Source organism: Strix aluco, chromosome 4 (assembly GCF_031877795.1).
Source record: "Strix aluco isolate bStrAlu1 chromosome 4, bStrAlu1.hap1, whole genome shotgun sequence".
NCBI lineage: Eukaryota > Metazoa > Chordata > Aves > Strigiformes > Strigidae > Strix > Strix aluco.
The window spans coordinates 71,414,295-71,433,233 of NC_133934.1; the positions used below are offsets into that span (position 1 = coordinate 71,414,295).

Below are 18,939 nucleotides of genomic sequence, written 5' to 3' on the forward strand. Positions count from 1 at the left end.
AAAATTGGCAGATCTAGAGGTGAGTGAAGATAGCTTAGGGAATATGACCTTCCAATGGTATCCTGGCTTGCATCAGAAATAGCGTGGCCAGCAGGGACAGGGAAGTGATCTTACCCCTGTACTCGGCACTGGTGAGGCCGCACCTCGATTACTGTGTTCAATTTTGGGACCCTCACTACAAAAAGGACATTGAATTACTCGAGCGTGTCCAGAAAAGGGCAACGAAGCTGGTGAAGGGTCTGGAGCACATGTCGTACGAGGAGCGGCTGAGGGAACTGGGGTTGTTTAGTCTGGAGAAGAGGAGGCTGAGGGGAGACCTCATCGCCCTCTACAACTACCTGAAAGGAGGTTGCAGAGAGCTGGGGATGAGTCTCTTTAACCAAGTAACAAGTGATAGGACAAGAGGGAATGGCCTCAAGTTGCGCCAGGGAAGGTTTAGACTAGATATTAGGAAGTATTTCTTTATAGAATGGGCTGTTAGGCGTTGGAATGGGCTGCCCAGGGAGGTGGTGGAGTTCCCATCTCTGGAGGTGTTTAAGAGCAGGGTCGACATAGCGCTGAGGGATATGGTGTAGATGGGAACTGGCAGTGTTAGGTTAATGGTTGGACTAGATGATCTTCACGGTCTTTTCCAACCTAGATGATTCTGTGATTCTAGCTCTGTTTTATTTCTAGGCTCTGCAGAGACAAGCCCCAACGACAAGCTTTTAAAGCCCCATAATTTTACTGGTAGCCTCTTAGTACTGCACAAGTTGTTAAAAGGATCATTTGATAAGAAATTTGAGCTGATTACCTTACCCACCCTGCCACCACAGGGTTGGGCCTTATCATGGGGGCCAGCGCTCAGAAGACTCTCAGACATATCAGGGCCCTGTCCTGTGAAACATGGTGTTTAAGCTGCAGGGAGCTCGGTGACGGGGCTTCCAGCCAGCCATGGCTGCGCTCGTATGGGGTGCTCCTAGGGTACAGGGGCTTGCTCCTGCCCTGCCGGCTGTGTCCCTCTTCACAGAAGATGGAGCGCTGACGTGAGGTGCTGAAATTTGATTTCCCAGGGCAGTGCTCAGGGTTTGATATGCGAGAGCTGTGAATGGCCTTCTGTGTGTGAAGAAGAGAGAGTTAGAGAAATGGTCAAGTGAAACTATGGATGTTTAGTCTTCAGACAAGCTTTGGGGGTTTTTGTTGTTTGGCTTTGGCTTTTTTTTAAACCAACTTCTTCTTACAGGTTACAGAATGACATGTTCACCCCTTCCCTTCATCTACCTGAATCTACCTTCATCTTCCCTTCATCTGCCTTCCAAGAAAGAGGCAAGGAGTTTGGAAGACTTTATAGTGCAAGGACACAAAAAGCCCTGAGTGCAGCTTCTGTTGCAGAAGAAGAGCAAGAGGAAATGAGGAGGGTCTTTGCTGTTGGCTGCAACTGTCCAAAACTCTCAGGTACAGCAGTAACAGTGGGGTTTCCAGGGGAAATAGCAGAAAGTATACTGAGTGGAGAGACGGCTGGCGAGAAGCTGGAGAATGTAAGGAGGGTGGAGGGATGCTCGTGAGCGACGGGGCTGAAATCCCCATGCGTGGAGAATGACAGCGGGCGCGTGACACTTGGCCGTGGCGCTGTGAGGGGGTGGCTGGCTGACGGGGTGAACCTGTGCCTGCCCTGAGCCATGCCGTGCTGTGCTCTGCCTGCTCCGTCCATCGAAATTCAGCCTCTGGAGAGAGACAGCAGTGTAACTGTCACCGATTCTGGTGAAGAATTGCAATTTATGGCTTGCGAGGGGTCAGAATTGGGAAGGGAAGTTGACTGGCAACACAATTGCTTTACATACCTGTTAGCAAAAAGAACATTACAAATTGCACGTGCTGGACAGTGTGTCCTGCTTTGGCGTTTATGTCTTCAGGCAGGTCGCTGTATGTTGGCTCTGTGAAATGAAAAGACCAGCGTTAGCTGTCCTGGTTGGGACTGTCCAGGCCTGCTTGTTGCTGCCTTTGAAGTCAGAGAGCTTCCCAGGGTAGAGGCATCACCAGCCTGCTGCTAGACAGGAGATTTGGGACACAAAGCCTGGATTTGGAAACAAACTTCTTCATACTGTTGTCAGCCTCAAGCACAAGGTGTATTTGATGGGTCGATACACTTTGTAAACTATGTATGCGTTTGTTTTAGCAATAGTGGTAGTGGTGTTAGAAGGCCGGTGCCAGAATTTTCCTGTGTTGCCTTTTGTAGATCCCAGTTGATCAGTTTGCTGCTGCTGAAGGGGAACAGAGCTGGTTTCTCTCCGGTAAATGCACAGAAGCGAAATGTTTGCCACGTGGACTTCAACAGGTCGACACAGGTTTCACTGTATTGCGATTTGAACAATTTAATACGATACAGAGGCCACATAACTTCTGGTTTAAAGTAACCCTCCCGTTATTTTATTCATAAAGCCAGAGGAGAAGATGTCCGACCTCGAGGCTGGCGCGTTACTCGCATCCCGCGCCCAGCGCTGCCGGCGCGACGGGCGGCGGTGCCCAGCCCAGCACTGCCCCGCTCTCGGGGAACCGAGCCCCGCCACTCGGGCTGCCCTTCCCTTCGCTTCCCCGGCCCGGCCCGACCCCCCGCTGCCGCCGCCCGTCGCCACACGGGCCCCCTCCGCTCCCCCCGGGGCCGTGGGTACGGCCCGGCGGCCGCCTCCCCCCGCCGGCCGCGGCGGCAGGGAGCGGCCCCCGGCGCGGCGAGGGGGCGGGCGGGGGCGGGAGCAGCCCGGTGCCTCCGAGGAGCCCGGCCCCGGCGTGCTCGGCTCCGCTGTGCCCGCCCTCCTCCCGCCGGCCGGCAGCGCCGTTGCGCAGCTCCCGCCGAGGGGACGGGACGGGACGGGACCCTCGGCCGCGCCGGGCAGCGGGGCCGACCGGGCAGGGCGGCGAGGCGAGGCGAGGCTGGACGGCCGCGGCAGAGGGGGGCGAGGCCGCCCGGGGCTGGCGGCGGGGGGCGGCGGGGGCCCGGGCCGGCGGGGCGCCGCCAGGGCCCGGCGCATGGCGGCGGCGGCCCCGGGGAGCATCACCACGCTGCCGGCTCTGCCCGACGACGGGGGCAGCGGCGCCTTCCCCCCCGGGCACTTCAAGGACCCCAAACGGCTCTACTGCAAGAACGGCGGCTTCTTCCTGCGCATCAACCCCGACGGCAGGGTGGACGGCGTCCGGGAGAAGAGCGATCCCCACAGTGAGTGTCCCGGGGCCGGCGGCTGCCGAGGGGGGCCGGCGGCTGCCGAGGGGGGCCGGGGGCAGCCGAGGGGGGCCGGGGGCTCTCCTGCCCTGCTGAAGCATCATCGGCAGCGGGCTTTGCGTGGAAAGCGCGCCCAGGCACGCGCACACCCGTACAGAACCGCACGCGCGGACGTGCGGCTGATGGCCGGGCGCGTCTCGGGGCCGGTGGCTCCCACCGCCCGGTCCCACGTCGGCCCCGGCGGGATGGCCCGGTGCAGGCTCCTGGCGGCGTCTCCTCGTTCAACCTGCGGCCGTCCAGAGCTTGTCAAACGCACTGGGGTTTGCTTGTGCGCTCGGAGGTGTCTTGAGGTTGTTTGTACGGCTCTTCAACGGGTGCGAGGGCACTTGGCTGCTTTACGCGGCGGTGATAATACAGTACATGCAGAAGGTAGAAGGAAGGTGTTTTTTTTCTCCCGGTGCGGGTAAGTCCTCATCAACAGGAGTACTCTTAGTGTACAAGCACTCTTAGGAACAGAAGTGTAAATCAAGGAAGCAGGGTTTATGCAAAGTACTGTCAGAACACCTTGTGGGCTTAAAACGTTCCATGTTGTGATTTATTTTATTTTTAAAAAAAAGCTTAATTAAGGACAGATGAAATACAGACAAAACCTGTGGATTCCAGCAGAAGCAGTTTGTCCCCTGACACCTGATCTTTTGAGGGAGGAAGAGGCTCCTGAGCTGGGAACAGAGCCTGTGGGTTCGGTGGTCAGTGTGGTCTGAGGGTCTGTGAACCCAGCTTGTCCCGCCATCTGCGGTGCCAGGTGCCCGGGCTGTGACAGGCAGCCTCGCAGGTTGCTGTTCTTTGTCCCAAGAACAAAATGCTTTTTTGCAGACCTCACAATATTTTGGAAGTATTCAATATGGAGTTTTTATAGAGGTAGCAACAAGTTTTGGAAATGTCGGTGAGGTATTTCCTTCAAAATGGGTACAAGGGGTTGCTGTATAGCAGCTGTCTGTCAGATAGTCTCAACGAGATTACTGGTTTGAGAAAATTTGCTATTGTACAATGTGTGCGCCTCAACCAGGCAGCGGCCTGCCTGCAGGCACTTGACGTAAAGAGCAGGTGAAATATCTTACTGTGATTCTTGGGCTGTTCTGCACCTGTGCTCCGAGTGATAGTTGCACAGACGGGACTTAAAGTTGGAGGATGAAGAAGAGAAGGAAGTGAGGAGACAGACCCAAGGTTCTTAATACTACCTTCCGCTTTGGACATTCACCATTTGCAAAAAAGCTTTTCCAACAATTCCAAAGAAATACTGTAACAGACTGTTCCCAAATAACAGTATTGCCAAGTTGGGCTTCAGTCTGCAGCTATTTTATTTTGTGACTCTGGTAGAAATACTGTAACATGTGATGGGCTGCAGATAGGTGTGGAACAGTATGTTTTGGGAAAGTTAGCATTCTTTATTAGACCAACTATTATTCTGAGGAAAAGCTATAGGAAGCTTTCAGACTTGGTCCTGCATGGTTGCATTTCTCTCTTTCTCATATACTGGTTTAAATGGAAGTGTAGTTGATGTGTGAGTAAACAAAATATGTTTATTGCTGATACAGTGCAGTAAATTACTGCATGTGGAGATTTCAAATGTTGATGCCTAAGGCAAAGCATTGATTTACCATGTAGATAAAGTGGCTTGGTTTTTACACGTACCAGTCTGTTACTGCGCAGGATCAAGTCTGTGCTGGAAAGCACGCAGTAATATATTCAGCTTGCTTTAGCCTTTCATATTTGGTAAATGTGGGAATTATTACAGAAAATAAGTCTCATTAGTTCATCAAACATCTCATCTCACCCCCAGAAGTAGCTATAAAAATATGCTGAAAATTTGCTGCAAAGGAGATGATGTTGAGTCAAGGACGCACAAGGCTGAAGCTGAGTGTCCAGACATTGCCACGGCTATCACGTTCTTGCCTCGTTCAGTGCTCTGCTTTTTGTGGTGAAAAATGCCAGCAGCGGTGTGCATTGTTCTGTGGTTACCTGGCTGGGCCGAGCTGCCTGGAGCGGTGGTGGTATTCATCACTGTCGTCTTTTTCATCATCAAGCTCCCCCATAATCATCTACCCCCTCCCACCTTTTTTTATTATCCTACCAGTAAAACTAGTACTAGTTTGATGTTCTTGAGTCCATCTAATGTGTGTTTTCCCTTCCTGTTAAGCCTTATCAATGCTAGAAATTTTTTAACTGACTTCTCATGCTGCTTTTCTAGTAGGGAATTATGTTTGAAAATCTTTCTGATGTTGGTGGTATTGCCTTACTCTTTTCAGGTTTCTCTGTTTTGCTCTATAGCTTTATTTTTGCTGTCATTTCTTTTTGGCTCTCCATTTTGTCTCTGTACTTTTTCTTCTCTGCCTCTTCAGTACTATCAGATCACTAGTATTCTTTCCCCTTTCCTTTGACTCTTGTCTCTCTGAAGCCTCTCTCTCTTCCTACCCTTTTTCTTCTTGAGTGAATGGGGGCAACAGGTAAAGGAAAACCTGAATTATAAATGACTGGTGTGGCCTCTGCTGTGTGCTGCAGAAAGTCAGCTGCTGGGGAGCTCCTCAGGTACCCGTCAGCTTGGCACTCTGGCCATCTGCAGAAAATCCCTTTGTTTAGAAAGAGCGGTTTGTAAGCGGGATACAGCTGGAGGGCCAGTGGGATTCACTTCCAACAAGTGCACCTGGGCACAGGAGTGCTGCTGTGAGCTGATCCCTCATCCCCCGCTGTCATACTCTCCTTTTCTCATTATCAGACAGCTCTTTGTTTGGTGGGGTTTTTTTTCCATTTTTTCTTTTTTTTTTTTTTTTTTTTTCCTGGAAGAACTCTGGTTCCGAGAAGTAGAGAAATCAGTGCTTGAAGCGTCAGCGAGGCATATTGCTACGGCATTACATGGTTCACATCCTTAACATCTTTGTTGTAAGTACGTCATTCGATACGAATCTGCGTGATGCTGAACTCTGACCTGGTGAATACTGCTCTGTGGAAGTCCCTGTGAAATCTTGTGGTATGCCTGGCGGGTCACGTTGGCATGGCAGATGGCAATAAATCTTGGACAACGTGAGAAGACTTTCAGAAAGAAATTAACAAAGAAAATATACACCTCAAATAACTCATGGTGTTTTTCTTAGTTAAGTGAAAGGTTTAGTAAGATGATTTTGAGAAAATACAATGGCTGCAGAGAATTTGGTTTGGAAATCTAATTAAAGGACAGTTAGGAGAGATTCTTGTGGTAGCTGCTGTTCTTATGAATTAATTATAGAACATAGCATTTGATTAGCAAATCCTAATTTTTACTTTTAAAGGAAGTTCTTATTTTAGAGAGCAAATGACTCTCTCCTTATGTTTCAGACCGAAGTCTAATACTGTAAACAAATTTTCACGATCCATGTCCTTTTTTGCTCCCCCCCTTCTGCCTCTAGTACTAAGGGATGGCTTGTTCGAAGTATACGGTCTGGTTTATGTCATGGCAGTGAGAGTTTTGACTGTTTTACACTCACCCCATTCACCTTGGTTTATTCCTGATTGTGTCGTTAGTGAAATTGGGATTGGAAGTTGACGTCTTGTGTGCTGGAGGATTGGAATCGTATGATTCACACAGCTGAAAACCAGGACAATACGTCTTAAGTGGTCGATATTGCCACATCTGATCTGTGTTGTACAGTGCCTTCAGTGAAGTGCCCCTTTGGACACACCCTGGGGACTTCTGTGGAGTTTTTTTTCCCTTGAAGAGGTATGTTTCAGACAAACAAGGAACAGAAGGCACTTAGAGTTTTGTTGTTTAATGCAAACCAAAAAACACATCTGTCTTTTTTTTGTTGTTGTTGTTGATCAACAACTTTTGATTTATGCCCTGGAAAACATACAAAGAGCACAGTCTTTTTGGAAAGGCTTTTAGAAACTCTCCAGAGGTGTTTGCCTCAAAGAGGCTACAGTGCCAGTGAAGGGGAAAAGCAAGGGAAATGGAAAGGGAACGCTTATCCATACATTTTCGAAAATGTCTAATAGCACAGCTGGTTCCCTTCACAGTTTCCCTCACAGAGGAATGGTTGGTATTTATATATTTCCATAATTTCTCAAGCAACTTTGCGCATAAACCAAGGCGTCCAAGGAATCCCAAGCCGTTCTTGTCCACTCGTTAATGAGGTGACAAGGTTCCAGCCTGTCACTCGGAAAGGAGTCAGCAGCGTGAGCTTTTATCAGTCCTGCAGATGTCTGAAATAACTTCTTCCTGCTCAATAGCTGGCTACTCTTCCACAAATATCTCAAGAAAATGCAAAATAGGGTAATACTGGTCCAGGAAAATTTCTTCTTAAGAAAGTTCCTTTCATAAGTATTTGTTAATGTTATGATTTGTACTCATATCATATACAACATTTAAATGGTTACGCTGTAAGTGTTTTGAAAAGACTGTATTGAAGTATATGCAGACTAGCAGAGCATACCAGCTTAGTCCAGAAGATAGAAATCTGCTCTTTGTGAAAATGGAAGAAAACTGTGATCCTCAGAAAGAAAAATTTGAGCAAATGTCAAGAAGTGTTTTAGTATGAAGGTTCAGTACTTGGTGCTTAGTTTTTTAAAGGTGCATATGTTACCTGGGACTCAGAAGAGCTCCTCGCCCATTTTGGTGTCCCACAGACGTGGCTGGAGCTGTTGACAGGGCGTCCTGTTCCAAATCTTAGTACTAGGTGAGATTGACTTTTTTTGTTTTTAAAGAAAAACCCTGGCCCTAAACGTCCGAATATAGTGCTTCTACCCAGGTCCTTCTGAAAACGGACTCTTCTTGCATTACTTTTGATCTATTGCACAGACCTTAACTGGTTTGCCAAATACTAATGCTTTGTGAATTCCTCCCGGCTCTCAGATGTAGCTGTTTTAGGGAATGAGGTAGCAGAGAGTGCCCGTGCAAAAAAGTTGAGACTATGCTTCCTCTGTGTCTTTCACTTATTTTGTCATAGAAATACTGTCGTACTGTTTTCTGCATGGTCCTGCAGGGTAAATTAATGAAACGAAGGACAGACCACCTGTGTTGGCTGGGAAGCCTGAGGGACGGTGCTGTTCAGGGGAGGATGCTCTCTCATCTGTTGTCATGTCTGCTGATCCTTTTACCCGGATTTTAGTGAGTTTTACTCACCCCAAAGGTGTGTGACTGAGTAGTGGATACACTCTGAAGATGGAGCAAGGCAAATACGAGACGTCGTCGGTGAGCACTGAACTGTCCTGTCTCTCCCAGCTGTTTTCCACCTGGTTTGGAAAGGGCTGTTGGAAGAGTGTGACAGGTTCGCAGGGCCCCACCATCCACAGGTACACTAGAGGGCGGAATTTAGCCCTTAAATCTTCTCACAGGCTTTAGAAATCAGGAGCGCTTATAGGTACTTACATATTCTTGTTTACAGAAAGAATAGTCCAACTCCTGCTTAGCGGTTGCACAGCCATAGCTGAATGAATAACACAAATACAGATAGTGTATAGTAGTTGGACAGTATACAGGGAAATTATGAAGATAGTCACATAAATGACTTTTTCTTGCAAAAGCTCTTTGTGACCCCTTTGTGTGTGTAGATTAAAACTTTTGGTAAAAACAGCAGTGACGCACGTATGACGTTTAGTGAAGTCAGAATGCAGACTCTGGGACATTTGTCATCTTGATAAAATGGAGCCGCATGTTCCTGAACTGCTTGTCAAGAAAAGGAGATCGGGTGGCTGCTAATGGTATTGGCTAATAAATGCTTGAAATTTGTGCAGCTTATTCTGAGAAAAAGTTTATCCTGTGGTGGAGATACATTTAAAAACATTTTACAGAAGGTGATCTGTGTTAGTAACTTTTTTTAAGATACGGTTTCTTTTGACGTGCTAGATGAAGAGACTAAATTGCAGTTAGTTAAAACCTGTGGGTTTGGGTTTTTCTCTCTTTTTTAATGTGATTGGTGTGTATTACTAAAGATTTTTAAAAGGTGTACAGATTCATGTTCTGTAATAAAAGCAGGTTCAAGTTCTGTTTTCTGTAATGAAAGCAAGAGGAGCACCAAGTGCACAGGCAGTTGAATGGGCAAGAAGAGGTGTAGCACTGTTTATGTCAGTAGAACTTAAGAGTCACAGGGTTCAAAAGATGCTTGAAGATAGACCCCAGATAAATGCTCTTTCCTCATGTTTGTTTTCCACAGAATACAGACACCTATCATATTTTCTAGAAGACAGGGATCTGTTCCACTGCATTCTTCTGGATAGAATTCTCTTTAATTGCCGTTTAGTTAATCAGTGTCTCAATGTGAATTTAAAATCATAATCTTTTCATGGATGTTTTGTTTCTGTAAGCTTTTCCCAACTCCCTTGGATTACATTTATGGCAAGCAGTTTTAAAAAATAATTATTCAGTGGTTTCTATATACTTAAAGTTGTTAACACACCAAAGTGAACCATGTGACAAGAGTTTCTTTGCAAGTTTTTCTCCAAGCTTAGTATTTTTTAACCCTTTTCTTCCTTTTTATTCCCCAGAAAAATATTTTCCTGATATTTCCTCATTTGTTCAAGAAGTTTGAACTAAATCCATGAATCCATCCATAACTTCTGATGTGATCAAAAGAAGACTGAAACTTTTATTTTGATTATTATGGGTTTTAGCACTCTTGGGAGTGGTGCCCTGGGATCACTGGCCATCTGTTCTTTCAAAATATTTGAGAGGTGATCGATTGTACTAAACTGGTTAATAACCCTAGAAATAGTGGAGATTTCTGACTCAGTGGCAGCATGTTTAGTGCAGTTACCTAGTAAAACCAAAATGGACTATATAGCCTTAACACAGTCCAGATTTGATATAAAGGTTATCTTGAGAATGCTCAAGTTACTATTACTGAAAAAAGTACATGCTTGCGTGAAATCTGTGAATTGAGTACCTATACCAGGTGGTATTTGAAATGTTTATGGCATGACTTTTGAAGCCTAAAATTGGTAATGAGATTGCATTTCAATTCTGATGGAGAATTAGTAGCCTTTACTTTTATTAATATCTGTTTAAGACCATACATTTCAAAGTAAAGCAACTCTCTCATCATTCATCATTTTCAGTAGTGTGTTTTGAGACAATATATGGTTAAATTTGAGTTCCTGTCTGCCTCTTCTGCTGCCTCCTGACTTCTCAATAAAAAATATTTAAAGGGTGACTCTGTGGAGTACTGGTGGCATTTCAAGATTATTATCTTATGTAGTTTTTTGTTTGTTTAGGGTAGGGCCAGATTTTGACTGGAGCCTGATATGATCGTCCGAGAATATAAATGAGATGATGTCTACAAAGTTGGGTGGAGGTCATCTTGCACAAACTGTCATGGTACTCTTCTGGTTGAGTGATCCTGCATGAACCTATCACTCATGTTTGACTTTTAGAGCTTGAAACCACATTGCTTGGGTGATTCAAAGGAGAAAGATATTAAGGGTACTAGGAAAGGGCGAAGTAGGAACTAGACTCCATAGCCATTTGCAGTGGCAATGTGGTGAAATTATGTTCTTGTATCGTGGAGCTTGTTAGCTTGCCTCTTACCTTGTGACAAGACTTTAGCAGACCTCATAAAACAGCAATCGTTAGGATTCCAGCTGGAATGTGCAAGTCACAAAATACTGCACGGTGTTGTGTTTTGTAAAAGCAAGGATAGATATTAGCTGTGATACAGCTTGAAAATATTTGCAATCTGTTTCTTGGCTCTTTTCTTTCTACTCTCAGGCTGACCCATGATGCCAGATGTCCATCTGCAAACTTTTACTGTGCCGATGTGTTTTATCAGACATTCTGTGGTGGTGTAGCTCTGGGGTTATTTTTGCTGATAAAGAATGTCTTTAACATACTCAGGTGTATAAGCATTACAGCATCGTGGTCTGCGCTTGGTACGCCTCTTCTGGGGAAATGTCTGTAGCACCTCTTGGGACTGGCACCGTTTTTTTGGCAGACCATTTCTTTTCTTGGTGTTTTTGGGTAGTGGGGAACAAATATTCAAGTGTTTCAATTCTATTCACATGTCCCCTTTTTGCCTTCCCCTCTAACCCCCCAATGCTTTGTTTTAACATCACCTGCTATGTTCTGAGTGGTGACTGACCATAGATCCTTTGGTCAGACACTTCAGCTGATCTAACAAGTCTCTGTTGCTAGAAGGGATGGTCTCTCCTCATCCCTCCCCCAGCCTCAGCTGTGCTGTAGTTGGCACCACCTCTAGCACCGAGTTCAGCAAAAGGACAGATTGGTTTGCTGAATTGGCAGGAAAACATTTGCCCTCACTCCCTCTTCCACTGCATTAGTTTCTGATTGATTTAATGCATTGAAGCAGCTCACTGAGATGTCAAGAAAAGTGCCAGAGCTGATGTGAGGGAGGTGGTAGGAGCATGGGATGGAGGGACAGGAACTGCCCCTTTCCAGCAGATCTAGTCACTGCCTGTCTTGTGGTAGCACGTCCTGAACCGTCTCGTCTGTAAAATGCAGGACAAGACACGATGTCTTCCTTGATGGGTGTCTTGAAGAGGATGAACAGACAGAGTCCATGCAGTTGTCACCTATGTTACATTTCAGGTTAGAATAGTAATTTTAGGACCATATTACAATGAGTGTTAGTACAGTCCCACAACTCTGGGAAGACCAGTAATGAGACTTGAGATTTCTGGATGTAGAGAACCAACAGAACCACAGCTGTAGAGTGGTTTTATGCAATACTTCACTAAGTCCTGTTGATACCTGTGGCAACAGGGATGGATAAAAAAATGAGAGCATTTTTTAGTGTGGAGAAGCAGCCAGTGAGGACCATAGAGAGGATGTACAGAGAGAGGCTGTCATCTCTGTCTGGAAGTCACCTGGGATATCCTGCTGCACAGACTTGTTAGGCTGAGCAGTTTCTAGGAAACAGTATATGGATTCAGTTCATTGGGTTTGTCCAACTGTAATGGAGCGATTGGGATGAATAGCTAGACATGCCGTGCCTCTGAATATGTAAATATGAAGGATTAATTCTGTGGTTTTACAGATGTTTACAGAGTCACTACGGATGTTTTACTGACAGTAATGTAGTTCATTCAGGAAAATTGAGGAAAAAGACCTGAAGTGCTTGTGTCCTTAGAAATGCAGGAATTTCTCAAAGCTGAAGAGGTCTACAGAACTGTCCCATGGTGCCAGTTTTAATTTATTTCAGTCCTAACCTACTGCTTGCTTTACTGCTTCAGGAAGTAATGCCTTCCAGAATGTTTAATTATCTGTGCTTGAGCCACTACCAGTGATTGCAAGGTGTTAGAATTTGATGCTGAAGAGCAGAGGAAGGTGTCTCAAAATAAGGCTGAGTTTCAGTGATCAGGCTTTAGTAACATGGATCAGTATTGTCCATGTGATACTATATTATGTCCATGTGATGCTATATTAGGAGAAAATGCTGTTAGGAGAGAGAGGTGTCTGGCCTGCCTGCTGATTTTATGTGGCGTAAGGCGAGGCAGTGCGATTGCTGGTGCTTGTAGCCGTGGAATACTTCAGGAGCATGTTCTTGCAGTGAAGTCTGGAGCAGTGTGATTTAAACCAGCAAATAGATTTAAACCAGAATAGCGAGTACTCGTAATGGTCTGGCTGAAGCAGCAGAGAGCCAAGTAGGTTCTTCCAAGCTGCAGATTCTGTGGTGTCTCCTTTGTTGTCAGGAAAGTGCTTATGTCCCTTCTTAGTATGGTTCGAAGGTATTCAGAATAAGCAGTGGGGTTTTATTCAGCGAGCTGGAAGCTGGGGAAGTGACTACAGCCTGATCCCTCTCTCTGTGGTCCTGCAGACCCAAGTTCTTGGCTCCCCAGTACAGGCTGGGTCCTGCAGTGTATTCTGTCTGCCTCCTCAGAGGGATCATAGTGGGCTGTAAAAGTGAGCAGTGTTACCCAGATATTTGAAGGAAAGCCTAAAAATGCACTGTGCATTTTATTTTTTGGTATTAGGGAATTTGGTTTTGTACAAACAAGAACTCTTTATACTCAAGGGAGGCTGCATTCAAAAGCAGATCAGAGCCTTTTTGTGAAGACTGTGGTTCACCACTGTTGTGGGTCAGCAGTGATTGACAGCTGTTGTCCTTCACTGCAGCTTGTGCTGTTCCCCGTGGATGCATTATGTGAATGTCAGCATAGGGAGGTTACACAGCTTGATGAAAGGGGACGAAATAGATAGAGGATGAAGTAAGTCTCCTGGCTTAATGCTGTCTTTGCATTGTCCTTGCAGTAAATGAGGTGGACAGGCACCACAGTGAAATAGGGTGTGTGCATGTGTATGGATTTTGATTGGGGTTTTTTTGTTGACTTTCTGAAAAAATATTTATTAAAGACTCAGTGGTTAGTTCAGTTTCATTGGTACTGGAGATGGGGGAAATGCAAACGCAGCATAGTCACTGTCTCTTAACTTTTGGCCAGATTAAGAGCAATCAACCCTAAAGGGCAACTTAATTCATAGGAACTTCTCCTTATCAGCTTGTTTTCTTCCTCCTCTTGTCTACTATGCCATCTCCCTGGCACGCTGGGTGCCTGACCCAGTTCCTCTTTCACCGCTGTGCTTCAGACTCTCTTGAAATCCAATTTGCTGATTCTTCTTGATATTTCTAAAATCCTGCTTTTCCTTTTCAACTGTGACACTAAGGCTTGTTAAGCTTATGGGTCGGCAATTTCTCACCACTGCTCTGGCAGCCTTTTCCTTTCATCTCATCAAATCTGTTTCTGCTCTGACAGTACTGTGGACTATTGAATAGCGTGAGTTATGCCTGAAGGAGCACTAAAAATACCTTTTAAAAATGATACATTTTATCTTCTCTGTGTTCTGAAGTGATGTTTTTGGGCTTGTCTCAGGTTGTCCCTGTTTTTTTGCACGTTTATTTTGCTGCAAGTGAAAAACAGGTCGTAAAGAGATTAGTGAATGCGTGGTGAACAAAGAGCTTCAATTCTTCAAGTTCTGTACGCACCTTCTGATATTGGACAGTGACACCATTACGTCGGCTAAACAGTTGCATCAGCTTTGTTCTAAAGGTGAACAAACGAAAGTGGTTATTCTGCGATTTACTTTAGTGAATACTAAATGAAGTGAAAGCAGTTGAAAGAAACATGATGGATTACCTTGTCCTAGTTAAGTAAAGTCCTTTGGGAAAAGTCCTAAAAAATGTGTGAACATGCATTCATTGTTTTGATAAGGAAACCCTTAAACATTGTTCTAAACCAAGAATTTGGGGTAAAAGGTATCAATAGCTTGGAGACTAGGCTTTATTACCTGTATCCAGTGAAGAATGTTCTTCTCTGGTAAAGTTAGTAATCTTTTCTGCTTGGTTTTGCCCTCTTGACTTTAAATGATGCAGTCAGCTCATCTGCAATGACAAGGAGACTGCAAGCAGTGTGGCAGCTAGGTATTTAGAAGAATTTTATCCGATGGTGTACTTGCAGTTTCTGGCATTTGAAATCCTTATGTAATGCCAAGCAATCGCTGTTTACTTTACTCAGCAGCACAAAATACTCAAGTTGTGTTTTGTAAGCAGAATGCAGAAACTGTAGTGCTTTTAACTTTTAAAGAACTTGATGACGTTTGATCACCAGTTTATGCCAGCTTGTGAAATGGAGACATGTAATTGTGTGTTTTAAACGCGGACACATAGGCAAGGAACGCTAAGCCAGACTCTTGCTAGAAATGTTGTATGTCACATTATTCTGAAATCGTTTTTCTGCAGGATGACTTTACTGGCTTTACATGAAATTTATAGGGAGCATTTGAGGATGCTGTGTATTTGGTAATCAGTGTTTCCTGGGGAGGATTCCCAGTGTGATAGGTATATGTTAGGTAGAGGTGGATATTTGTAGGAATTGAGGACAAGATATAAATGAGACTAGATGGAGAACCTGAATAGGGAAATAATTTTCATTGTATTCAGTATTTGTACTACTTAAGATAAAAACTCTTAAAATCTGTGAATGTCCATGTTATGTGGTAGACTAGGTTAGCTGGTTGATATTTAAGCAGTTACACAAGTTATTATTCTGTTTAAAGCCTTGGGTTTACTCTTAAGTGTAACCAGAACTTTTTGAAGTGTTCATATTTAAGAAGTGTATGTTTTTGTTGTAGATGTTTACGTTTTAAAGACCTAGGTCTGTCTGCGAGTGGTTTTATGCCTCTGGCTGGCAAGAAGGAAAAAGATACACTTACAATGTTGTCATGCAAAAGCAAAGAAATGTGCCTTTGTACGGCAGTGTGACTCACTATTTCTCCGTGTGACACTTCATTTGCTTGATTGTTTTTGTTGCCGTTCTGTGGTTTTTGTTTATTAAAAGACCACCTCTTCTGCTAAGGTTTGCTTGCTGTTTTTCCAATGTTTCTCCTTTCTCCCCCGCACGTGTTGCAGGTTTTAGGCAGCATGTACTTCAGCAACTCTGGCGATGGCACAGTTGTTTTTTGACGAGCGTATAAAAGTGAGCAAAGAGTTGTTTTCGTGTTTGCAGTCTCAAGACTAGGGATGCCTTGTACTTCGATGCAAAGCTTACCAGTTAGCAGAAGGTGTTAATATGTCTTTGAGAAAGAGACATCAAAAAGTGTCAGAGACTAGATGTGTGAGAGGGAGAGAGCCAAAGATGTTTCTAATTCCTACAGATAAGTTACAGTAGGCATCACCAGCTTGTGGACTGGGGTTTGGATCTGACCCAGTGGGCAGCTTTGCCTCTGGAAATACCGAAATGGGGCTATTAATCTGTGAGTGTGTGTATACATGCATGTGTCTCTTTGATGAACCAGCCCTTGGGTTTGGGAGGATTTATTATATTAGGCGTGGAGCAAGCATGCCCCACTCTGTGTGTCTTGCCTGGACACCTGGCTGGGAATAGATATTGCCCCCAAGCATGAAGGAGTCAGCCAACTTCAGCCATAGAGCATGCAGGAGTGGAAATTCAGTCGTAGGGTGTTGAATGTAGCAAAGTGTTGTTGATTCTTATTTTTGCACCCCTTTTTTGTGAACTTCCTTGCATTTCTGATACTTATTCCCTCCAGAGGTGATCCACCTCTGTAGCAGTGAGACTGCAAAATAGTTGCTGCTTTGTTGTTTTCTGTGGGCATGGAGGTGCAGGAGGACGAGTGATGGGAAGCTTCGCCGCAGTGTCATTCGGGGGCCTCATGGAAGGATTTTCCTTACGGGGCCTCTGCAAATATGTTGGAGATGGGCCCTGAGCCTTTGGCTGGAGTTTAGCTTTTCCACAGCAGAGACTGTAGTAACACCAGTCATTGATCCAGAGACGTGCAGCCTGGGATTTTTCAGGGGGTACATAAACTCTCCCTTCTTATAAACTGAGTGAGAGGTGTTTTGCCAATGACCTTTTTCATTCAAATAAAGTGGCTATATGTTAGTGAAAGCAGGGTTTGAAATACTATCAGATTCCTCCTCTCTTTTCAGGGTCCATAAGCTGCTTTGTTAGTTGCAGTGTCTGGGTAAGTTACGTGTTTGCTGTTGAAGTTCACAAACTCCAAAAAGTGTCTTGGAGCATTGGCTGATCAGTGTTTTTGGGCCCAGAGTCTTCTTGGTAAAATGTTGTATTTCACATCACGTTCTTGCAGGGAGTTGATAGTGATGTTACAGTCATGAAAAGGGCTTTTCTTTCCTACTGCCTTAAGAAGGCTGTTTAAGTGAGAGGCAGAGCAGCGAAGAGCTGCTGCGTGTGCAGATGGTAGGTTGTGTAACGATGCTGGTGTCTTGTCTTGGGGTATTCAGGGCGGCGTTTGGGGTCCTGCAGGGAAGGATGGAGGTACTGAAAGTGGATATCCAGGTTGTGTGGTCCTGCCCTGGGAGAGCAGCATTTTGGTGTGGTGGGAAAACTCTGCAGAGCGTGAAAGCAGCCTGTGTATGTGTGCGTGGGGCACTGTGCTTGTGCCTTTCGGCAGTGAGAGGTGTGACTGCAGGAAACATCAGTGAACCCTTGTGAGCTTTGATTTAGCTTGCATGGACACTTGACAGGAGCAAAAATGTGGTAGCAGGGTTTTCACTGTGAAGTGATGGAGACCCTTGAGCAGGAGACTGGACTAGATCGGGTCCTTCTGACCTGAATTTTGTGTGATTCTGAAACTGTGGCTGGGTACTAATGGTTTTACTCCACACTGAAGTCTGTTGGTAGGGATCTTTAGTAGGTAGATTATAGTGGCAGTATAGATTAGGCTTTAATCATACCTTTATTTGTTGTGTAAGTGTATCCAAAGCTCATGGTTGGTGGTTGGTTTTTTAGGGTTTCTCTGATACAGTGGTTAGATTTCCCATTTCCTTGTGGAAGAGCAGGAAAACAGGGATTTTATGAATCCATTTGGCTAATACATCTCAAATTCCATCTACTTGAGGTGTGGGAGTTTGCCTCATGCTCCAGTACAGCACCTTCATGTACTGCACACTTACCCTGCCCCGTCTTCACTCTTGCTTGCTCTTTACGTCTCTCTTTTATTGTTTCTTAATGTGTTTCTGTCCCTTTCTTTCCCCACTATGACCTTTGCTTTCCCTCTTCCTTAGTGATACTGTGGCATACTCCTGCCCCAGAACATCTTGGCTAAGGCAGCTGCTCTGAGTAAAGTATCAGCACGTGGCTTCGCATACACCGATTGCCCCAGGCAGAGGGCTTGGGATGCAGTAGGCTGGCGGCACTGCTCCTCTGCCGCTGCCAACGGACCTCCGACTGGGAGTGTGTGAGAAAGGTAGTACGAGCTCAGCAGTAACTTCCAAAATGTGCAGCTCTCTTTTTCTTAAGTATTAAGTGGTTAGATTTTGCCAAGATCTTCTAAATAAACCATTTTTGAAGGAGATTTTTGGCTGAACCCTTTATGATGCAGAACAATGAAACCATTTGGGACCATTTAAGATAGTACAGTATTATTTGGTCTGGGTCATTAAAAAGCTTTGGTGGGTTAGGAGAACTGTAAAAGGACTTTAGGGTTTTCATTCTGCATGTAATTTTTCAGTTCTAGAACTCAGGGCGATAAAAGAACTTTTGGAAAATGTACGTGTTTTCTGTATGCTCTGCATTTGCTAGCATCTTTTCTGTCTGTGTTGTGCTACTTGTCCATAAAATTATTTTCTGCACTGGTATATGCAAAACTGAATTGAAAATACTTTTTTAAGCTCTTTAAGAAAAGGTGGAGAAGATCCAGTTCATAACAGAAATCTGAAACCTTGCCAACCACAATGTTATTTAATACCACTTTTCAACTTCCATATTCTTAGAAAAGTCTCTCCAAATCATGAAATAAATGCCTATTTGTAACTCTCTCTCAAATATGCTGTCTAGCTTAACCTGCAACTTCTAGATCTGTCCCGACCATATACTCTGTAAAAAAGGGATAGTCATGTATGTGTAACTATGATTTTACGTCCGCAATCCACTGATATGACACGAATGCATGCAGAATTCTGTGCCTGCAGAGCTGTGCTGGCTGCAGGGGATGAACACATCAGTGCAGTCAGTGTTTTGTTGGTGTTTAACGTGTCACAGGATCAGGACGTGATCTAAAAAAAAATCAAACCCAAAACTGTGGAACCTGTTTAATATATACATCAGGTCCTGAAGAGGGTTGATCTTCTGTAAATTGTCTTACAACAAAAAGGAAAATGACTGTTTAGTCATTCTGCCTTTCAGATGCTGGTAAGAATCCCTCTGCCTGAGGGTCACTGTTGGAATGAGTGCACCTGCAAATTTCCTGCGTTAAGGGAAAGGAAGCTGGCAAAACCCCCCAGGTTCATGTT

At 45.0% G+C, this 18,939-nt stretch overlaps 1 protein-coding gene across 1 annotated transcript in view; it reads left to right on the forward strand.

The window, feature by feature from the left end:
- Window positions 1–2,430: 2,430 nt before the first annotated feature.
- FGF2 (fibroblast growth factor 2) overlaps window positions 2,431–18,939 on the forward strand; it is a 34,469-nt gene continuing 17,960 nt past the window's right edge. The window contains 5 exon segments of the mRNA XM_074823614.1: window positions 2,431–2,484; window positions 2,487–2,547; window positions 2,550–2,724; window positions 2,726–2,774; window positions 2,776–3,190. Coding sequence (XP_074679715.1) covers window positions 2,431–2,484; window positions 2,487–2,547; window positions 2,550–2,724; window positions 2,726–2,774; window positions 2,776–3,190 — 754 coding nt within the window.